General features: G+C 32.6%; 2 protein-coding genes across 22 annotated transcripts in view; both read left to right on the top strand.

Moving 5' to 3' along the window:
* Positions 1 to 1,373: 1,373 nt before the first annotated feature.
* On the top strand, positions 1,374 to 2,769 carry wdr83os (WD repeat domain 83 opposite strand). The gene is made up of 4 exons (XM_051122126.1): positions 1,374 to 1,535; positions 1,978 to 2,083; positions 2,231 to 2,328; positions 2,424 to 2,769. Exons 1-4 carry the CDS (start codon positions 1,486 to 1,488, stop codon positions 2,488 to 2,490), a joined length of 321 nt encoding a protein of 106 aa, XP_050978083.1. The 5' UTR covers positions 1,374 to 1,485; the 3' UTR covers positions 2,491 to 2,769.
* Positions 2,770 to 4,559: 1,790 nt separating this feature from the next.
* cacna1ab (calcium channel, voltage-dependent, P/Q type, alpha 1A subunit, b) overlaps positions 4,560 to 9,605 on the top strand; it is a 155,473-nt gene continuing 150,427 nt past the window's right edge. For 15 of the 21 annotated variants that reach the window (XM_051123503.1, XM_051123502.1, XM_051123494.1 and 12 more), the window contains exons 1-2: positions 4,560 to 4,864; positions 9,197 to 9,586. In XM_051123503.1, the coding sequence (XP_050979460.1) occupies positions 9,201 to 9,586 (386 nt within the window). In that variant the 5' untranslated portion in view covers positions 4,560 to 4,864; positions 9,197 to 9,200. The remainder of the gene's footprint in view (positions 4,865 to 9,196; positions 9,587 to 9,605) is intronic. The other 6 variants (XM_051123505.1, XM_051123499.1, XM_051123501.1 and 3 more) reach the window with 2 other exon arrangements.

Genomic DNA, 9,605 nt, shown 5'->3' with positions numbered 1-9,605 from the left:
CTGTCTATAAACAATAAAGTGTTGTTTTTTTGTATTTTCCCTTCTATATCTTTAAAGAAATAAAATGGTGCAAATGTTTGCATGATTCTTGTGCTGTTGTATATTATGCATTTACTCTAGCTATGAAAAGTAAAAAGAATGCAATGAATAGAATGCAATACGGTATGTAATACGTCCTTTTGTATACTGAAATTGAGACTTTAAAGAATTTTGACTTTAGAATGTAATGCATTGTCTATATACAGTGCCTTGCAAAAGTATTCAAACCCCTTTGTTTTTTTCATGTTTTATGTTGCTGCCTTATATTAAATTACTTTAAATTATTTTTTCACATCAATCTACACTCCTTACACCATAATGGCAAAGCAAAAAACAGGTTTTTAACATCTTTGCAAATCTCTTAAAAATAAAAAACTTTAAAGATTCCATAGCATAAGTATTCAAACCCTTATGTGGGACAGTTGAAATTTAGATCAGGAGCATTCATGTTGCTTGTAGATATTACTATACAAGTAAAGTTAACCTGTGGCAAATTCAATGGAATAGCACTAACCTCTCAAATGTATAATAGCTGAAAATGCAGATCGGAGCAAAAATCATGCCCTAAGCTCAAAAAAAAAAAAAAAAAAAAAAAAAAAAAAAAAACTGCCTGTAGGGCTGAGAAACAGGATTTTTGCAAGGCACAGATCTATGGAAGAGTACAGAATAAATTCTGACCAGCAACATGACCAGCATAAACCAGCAAAGGACCAGCTTAAACCAGCATCAAAACATACCTAACCAGCATCAATACATAGCTACCAGCATATGCTGTTTTTTTCACCAGGGGTCTCCATTACCCTTATTAAATGAAGTTTGACAACTAGGACTCTTCCTAGATCTGGTCAGCAAATGCTGATGTGCAAAGCTTGTTGCATCATACCCAAAAAGACTTGAGGCTATAAAGGTGCTTCAGCGAAGCACTGTGTTAAGGGTATGAATACTTATGCAATGTACTTATTTCAGGGTTTTATATTTTATTTTTAATACATTTACGTTGTGACAAGTTGTGGCAGTTCTGTTTTTGCTTTGACACTATGGTGTATGGAGTGTAGATTGATGTGGAAAAAAAGATTGATGTAGAACATAAGGCAGCAACTTAACAAAATGTGAAAATATGAAGGCGTTTGAATACTTTCGCAAGGCACTGTATGTGATTGTGGTGATGTTTTAAAATAATATTATGTGGTTAAAATGATTTAATAGTATCACTCAACATAGTTCTGATTAACAGTATTTGTACTTTAACAATAACTTGCTTGTAAATCACTTTATCAGACTCATCTTTCAATAACACTCCTTAGCAGCAGGGGGTGCAAGTGCATCACATAGCGCTTTAAATACAACAGAATGAGACGTAGTAGCATTTCACAGGTCAGCTGTTCGCTGACGTGCTGCTCTTAAGCTCTGAAAAGAGTTTTAATTCTATTGGGGTTTTATCAAAATATGACATTGAACAACATGGCAGATCCAAGACGACCGAATAAGATTTTCCGGTGAGTATTATCTCCGTATTTGAGAATCTTTAAATGACTGAAATAAGAGTTTTGATTGGCTCTCGTTAGCATCACTGTTAGCAACAGTTCGGCTAATGATTAGACGAGATTAAATCCGATTTTAAATACGTTTTTCCTCTTCAAATTTGTATGTATCAGATTTATATATATTTTAAGTACAGTATATTTACCTAATAATATGTTTTAAATTCTAACAATGACATAAACGATCTGTTAAATAGTACAAGCATTAATAAGACATGCGTTAATTTACAATTGTATGTATTTGGTCAATGTTTTTGCACATTTCTATTCACCCAGTTGTGTTTTTTGGCTTTCTCTGACGAAATCGTGATGTTTGTGTTATGTGTATTTTACAGTATGAAGATGGCATTAAATGACATCATTAATAGTCACGGCATATGTAATGTTTGCTTTACAGCTACAAGCCACCTAACACAGAAACCAACCCCACATTGGAAGATCCTACACCGGATTACATGAACCTGCTCGGCATGATCTTCAGTATGTGTGGCCTGATGCTCAAGGTGACCTGACTGGTGCTTACATAAACACCTGTGTTTACAGTAAACACTGATGTTTACTTTGTCTCATTGTTTATGCCTAAAACATGAGCGGACTGATGCACAGCTATGATTTAATATTCAAATTGTGGTGTGTTTGTGTTTTCTCAGCTTAAATGGTGTGCATGGATTGCAGTGTACTGCTCGTTCATCAGTTTTGCCAATTCACGAAGCTCAGAGGACACCAAACAAATGATGAGCAGCTTCATGTGAGTTGCTAATGCTTGTTTGTTATTGTTAATTAATACAAGTATGTTCAAATGTAATAGTTCTGGCCAAATTAAACATACGTTCATTCCTTCAGGCTGTCCATATCGGCCGTCGTGATGTCGTATTTGCAGAACCCACAGCCCATGTCGCCACCGTGGTAACAAATAATCCAAAACCCAGTAAGCCATCTCAGCAGGGACGGCATGAGAACCAGCTGATCCACCCACTGTCCTTCTGGAACGCAGGGATGTACACTCATCAGCCCAGCTGGCCAATCGGAGACTGATAAATTGACCGATGTAGCTCCTGTTCGACCGTTTCAAGTTTTCTCAGTGCTAACCAGGTTGTTTTTATGTACGTGACCACACTATGGTAAAATATTCATATGCTGTGAATGATTTTGAGAAATAAATGAGCGATTTTTGAGCGCGCTTCAAACATTTTCTTTGTGGTTGTATTTTTTTTTTTTCCCATACTGTATATACACAAGTAATTAGTGCTAATTAGGACACTTTGAAGTGCAAAACTAGAGATTGATGTTAATGTATTCACCCTGCAGCTGCTGTCTCTGACTAAATGTGTGGACAGAAGTATAAATAAGCCTTTTATTCTGAAAGATTTAGTTTTTCTGAGATTAAACTGCTGCGGAACTGATATACAGCACTGTACAGACATGCCAGGTTTGTGTCAAATGTGTCCAAGATGGATTCTGCACAAGCCTGGGGGATTTAAGGAACAACTGGCAACTCATGAGCTGGCGTTTTTGGAAGTATATTTTTGTTATTAATAGGGGCTGTGTTTATATATATATATATATACATATATATATATATTTATGTTTTATATGTATGTATGTGTGTATATATATATATATATATATATATATATATAAATTTTTTTTTTTTTTTCTTGGCTTTATAACACTAATGTGGTAATGTGTTAACCATGTTTTATGTTAACACAACATTTGTATTTGCCCATAACCTGTAACACCACTAGGTGGTAACATTTTATCTGATCACATTGCTTTTAATATCGTAATCTAGGCTCATTATCCACTTTATTCTATAAGGCAGAAGTAAGCCTATGGGTGAGACCACCGGTTCTTTAGCCGCTATTGGGGAAATATACAGAAGAATAACAACGTGCAGTAAATGGTAAAACTGTGCACTACAAACCAATATGCTCATATTTAAGATAATACATTAAAATAAAATGATAGGACACGACAGTTTGCAATATCAAGCAGCAAAACGAGCTGATTTGTACAGACGAAAATAGCTGGATCTGGATGCGACCGGAAGTCATACCCATAAAGTTTACAAATAGCCGCGCCCACTCTTACGGGAAGAAAAAGATGGATAACACTAGCTTCTTCAAAAAAAACTGTTAACCATGTTTGATGGAAAAGAACATTTTTGTTTGTCCATAATCTATGTAACGTTTTATCTGATCACGTTTATTACCTTAGGCCCGTTATATTTTCTGATTGGCAACTATTATCTCGTTTCTTGTTATATATTTATCCGCAACCAATCTAATTCTCACGAATATGAGGAATGAATCAGGCTCACTAATTAAAAAAGAAAAGAAAAGTCTTTTTTTTTGTACAGTAATGGTAATTTTTAGAAATTGCTGAGTGGTATGTAAGAGGCTTATTCATAATAAATCCACAGCCTGTAAATTGCCATTCAAATGTTAAAAGATGTTGTCCCATGCTTACCAGTGTATACATTCAATAAAACTACATTAAGAATTAACCTTTATATAAATAAAATAATAACAAACGTAATTTTTTCAAACTTTTGTGTATCTAATTTTATTTGATTATGACGAATATTTTATGTCATGGTTAAAGCTGAGTAAGACGCTGAGTCAGCATTTTACCGGCATTATACAATTCAGAGACCCCTTTTCTTACGTCTGAACACGCTTATTGGCAATTCCTAATCCATAGAATGTTAAAACAATCCATTAATTATATATTATTGTAGATAACTATAAGAAATATTATTGTTAATACATTTTTATTACGTAGCCCTCCACCTGATCAGTGTAATATGCCCTTATATAAAATAATAATATGTACGCTTTCATAATAAACCTGAGCTGGGAAGGGAAAAATACACATAACCATACTGTCTCTCACCCACCACGCAGCAGTTTTAATCCGCGGACACTCTGCTCTCAGTGCTAGTACAGTCACGTATCGGTTACGCGCACAGAGCGCGAGACTCCTCTTACAAGTGCAAGCGGGTCTCGCGCCACGTAGAGTCGTTTCTCGAGAGCCTTCATTGTCACATCTGACGAGAACCAAACGTTTAAAATACAAAATTATCTGTTTTGTCCAACAAAAATATTTAGAGACAGAATGTTCCGAGCTTGAAGATGGATATGACCTCCTGCTCTGAGAAAACGGACCTCGGACCATTCAGTTTGTGGAGTTTTATTGGTAGTTTTGTCAGTTATAAACTACAGGTGATCCGGAGCGGTCCAGATTCCAGCATCTTCTCAGAAAAAACACAAACATCTCTGGTGAGTGTCGTGGAAAGTGTTTTGTCTCTTTAATTTTTCTGTTCACAATCGCTTAATTTTTCATTCATAAAGATACATCTGTGTAATATTTTGCTCTAGCCTGTATACAAACAATGTAAATGTTTATATTTTATAAAATGTAACATTAATATAGCGCAAATCGTGACATTGTATTATTAAAACTATATACTAATTATAAATTAGTATTACATAAAAATAACCGTATTTTATATGTAAATTTACTGTAGGCTATCTATCTATCTATCTATCTATCTATCTATCTATCTATCTATCTGTTTGGTAAGTTATATAAAACTGTACCTGGAATATCTGTGGCATCTGAAAAGAATCTTTAGTCTTTCTTTGGTTAAAAAAAGTATCATAAAATACCATGGTACGGTATCTTTAGTCATGTACCATGGTCATACTGTGGTATTCTTTGAAGTACCTTGCAGTACCATGCGAATACCATGGAATATATCAAAGTACTATGGTTTTTTGATGCTTACAACTAAAGCTATTTATCATATATAAAATACTTTAACTGCCTGATATCTTCACTATACCATAGTATCACCACAGTAATTTTTGGTTGTGTTTAACCCAGACTTTTGTATCTGATAGATGATCCTCTGTGAGTCTTTTGCTGTTCTTGATGTAATGCTTACAACTAGAGCTATTTATCATATATCAAATACTATGATTTAGCTGCCTGATATATTCACTATACCATAGTATCACTGCAGTGCTTTTTTGGTAGTGTTAACGTAGACTTTTGTATTTGATAAATTATCTTGCCTGCCAGCTATTTATCATATATCAAAATACTATGATTTTTTGCTGTTCTTACCAGACTTTTATATTTGATAAATTGTGATGGCTTACAGCCAGCGCTATTTATCATATATCAAAATACTGACTTACAGCCTGATATATTCATTATACCATAGTATCACCACAGTACTTTTTTGGCTGTTTAACACTGACTTTTATATTTGATAAATTATCTTCTGCTTGTCTTTTGCTGTTTTCGTTGTGATGGCTTACAGCCTGAGCTATTTATCATATATCAAAATACTATGATTTTACTGCCCGATATCTTCACTATACCATAGTTTCACCGCAGTACTTTTTTGGTTGTGTTTAACACAGACTTTTGTATTTGATAGATGATGTTCTGCCAGTCTTTTGCTGTTCTCGGTGTGCTGGCTATCAGCCAGAGCTATTTATCATAATGTGTTCACTCAGCAGATAGCATATTATTTATGCTCTGAATGGTACTAAATGCAGCAAATCATTTTATTGTGTGTTCAAACATTTTACTCTGCCGTTGTATATAACAACACACATGTCAGCAGCAGAATCGGCTGAGACTTTGAGTTTCACCAACCATTTCTGATTACAGTTCACTATAAAAATCATTTTAATATGCAGCCGTATGAAGTGGTAAAAATCGAGTTAAGGCCAGTAACGCTGAAGTCGAGTTTGATACTTGACATCTTTGAGTAGGGATTCTGATGGCCATTATTTCCATGGGTAAGTTTTTGTGGTTTTGGAGAACTTTGTAAATGTCACCCTAATTGCATGCATTCATACACACCCACACAATGGTGAGGCTGTCTGTGGGTTGGTGCAATGTAGATCCAACCCACACAAATGGCCACTTGCTGTAACACACAATGATGCAAATGAAATCATCCAAAATTGGGTCTTACTACCTTTTGTGGCTATGTTCATGCTTTACCTTGCCATTACAGCGAGATTAATGGTGTTGTTGCTTCAGCAAACAAAGAAAAGCGGGATTCTTTTGTCTTGTCCGGGAAGCAGCCGATGCATCAAACCCTTTAAACAAAGATGAGATGTGTTCCTGACTAAAAATACAAAAACACGAATGTCACGATGTTGCCAGGCTTCAGGAAGGGACCTAAAAGTGTGTGAATGCCTTTCAGGATGTCTCCTGGTTCTCCTTCACCTCACTGAATATATTCCCTGTTGGAACTGGGATGCGTAATGTAATGGCTTTGCTCTCCACTGGCCAAAAATAAAGAGGCAGATTTAGTTAGTTCCATCTTTAGAGTCTGATCATTGAGACAAGCTGTGTCTCTCCTAATCACAGCCTGACAACAAAACCCTCCTGTCAACAAAGAGCACAGCCACAATAAGGACTGGAGTGTGAATGTTTTCCATTCACGTTTTGGCCACTGTGCTTATCTTTTCCTGTGCTTCATTCCATCTGTGTCTTTCTTTTTATCTGCTCTTTGTACTTTGGGGAAGATCACCATAGCATTTCCCACATCTTCAGTGCTTTGCCTTCAGTAGAAGTGCTATAAACCCTTCTGGCTCATCTTAAAGAGCTCCTGAACTAAAAGCATAAACTTAGCTCTGCGTTTTTCTACGGATGTGTAAGTGTGTTTTTGAAATTGTTGAGTATGTACGTGTCACTTTAAATTACTTTATTCCCCCGCTCGTGTCACAGCGGACAAATTCTTCAAAACACTGTCAGCATATATCGTAGTACCGGAGTGCATCATTTATTTTCACCTGACGTTGGCCTATTGCAATTTTCTTTAAATAACTGTGCAGCATTTTTTAATTAAACCTCCCTTGGTGTTTTTCTTCCCTCTGCTTCCCTTTCCCACTTGATTACACGTCACACATGTTCCCCTTCACTTCCTCTTTCTTATTTATTTATTTTTTGTTGCTGTCAGTTTTTATTATTATGACTATGACGATGATGATTATTTACTAGTATATTTAATTAATATAGTATTTATTAGTATTATGAACAACATCACAATAGAAATATTTTTTAATAAAGACATTTTATTTAATAATAGAATTTTATTTTATTTTTGTAATTTTGTAATTGGAAAATACTGTTTTGGATGGTATTCGTAATGCTGCAAATAAATAATAAAACAAACAAACAAAAACAAACAAATAAATAAATAAATAATATTTATTCTTTATATATTTGTAGCATTACCATCTCAGCATGTGTTCCAATAAAAAAAATAAAAAATATTATTATAAAATAAATGATCAGTAATAGCAATACCAATCCAACAACAACAGCAATAATAACACTTATTATAAAATATTATATTGTTATGATGATAATAATAATTGTTATTATGATATAATAGTATATTTTTAGAATTATAATTATTATTATTGTTATTATAAAATATTATATATTTAGAATAATAATAATTATTATAAATAATTAAATAAATAAATATATTTTATATATTTATAGCATTACCATCTCAGCATGTGTACCAATAACAAAAATATTATTATAAAAATAAAATAGCAATAATAACAACACCAGCAACAACAACAACACTAATAATAAAACGAATACTACTAGTACTACTACTAATAACATGACTTATAAATAATAATAATATTTATATATAATATATAATTATATAAACAATAATAACAATAATAATAATCATTATTATTGTTATTATATTAATATTATATTTTGTGATAATAATAGTTATGATATAATATTATATTGTTAGAATATTAATGATTGAAATAATAATAATAATAATAATAATAATAATAATAATAATTATTATTATTATTATAAAATATTATGTTTTATGATAATAATAATTATTATTAATGTTATTGTTATTATTGTATAATATTGTATTTTTGTATCATAATAATAATAAATAAATAAATAACATTTATTATTTATAAATCGATGTATAATTATTATTATTATATTGTTATAATTGTAATCAATAATTATTAATATTTTTTCTTTATATAATAATAATAATACTTATAAATTCTTATATATTTACAACAACAACAATAATAATAATAATTATTATTAGAACATATTATATTTTATGTTTATGATTATAAGCAATAATAATTAATGTTAATGTTATTGTTATGTTTATTATAATAATAAATAAATATTATTATTATTTTTTATAAATATATTTATAATAATAATAATAATAATACTTAAAATGTATAAATTATTATGTAATTTTATATATTTATATTATATATGTCTTATTATTAAATTATTAAATTATGTTGTATAATATTTATTTACTTATTTACTTTATTTATTTATTTTCAGTATTACTATCACAACACAAGTGTTCCAATAAAGAAATAACATGTAATTCTACAATAAAATGTAAATAATAGTTCAAATAATTGAAACAATCAGTCATCACATAAAATTTCTTTTAATTTCGGTATCCATATTCTTCAAAACAATGAGAACAAAAAATGACACTAAAGCTGTTTTTTTTATAAATATATTCACTTCTCTAATTTCTGCCCCCATAGAGCCATGCTGTCTCCCATGTACGCAGACAGCTCAGTCATCATGGAGAGAGCGCCGCCCTTGCGGAAGGGAGGGAGAGTGCAACCTCAGGGCCACAAACTGCGCTCTCATCCTCCCACCAGCGGCAGCAGTGTCTGTGCCAACCCCACCTACTATCATACTGTGTATGACATGAGTGATGAAGCATGCCAGGGTAACTCCTTTGACTACAGCAAAACCAACGGAGGGGAAACCCTAGTGATGGACGGGACACTTTACTCTTTGATGCCCAGTGACTCTTTGGCTCCTCCTATCAGAAGAAGAGGTGGCCTAGTTGATCACCGTGATGTCATCAAAGCACACCAATCCCATAAACTTCAGAGCACTCCACAGGCACGACGAAAACAGTGGGAGTGAGTATTAAATAATCTG

This window comes from Labeo rohita, chromosome 11 (assembly GCF_022985175.1).
Source record: "Labeo rohita strain BAU-BD-2019 chromosome 11, IGBB_LRoh.1.0, whole genome shotgun sequence".
Taxonomy (NCBI): domain Eukaryota; kingdom Metazoa; phylum Chordata; class Actinopteri; order Cypriniformes; family Cyprinidae; genus Labeo; species Labeo rohita.
Note: the sequence above shows the minus strand (reverse complement) of the source record. Positions and strands in the feature narration are given on the sequence as shown.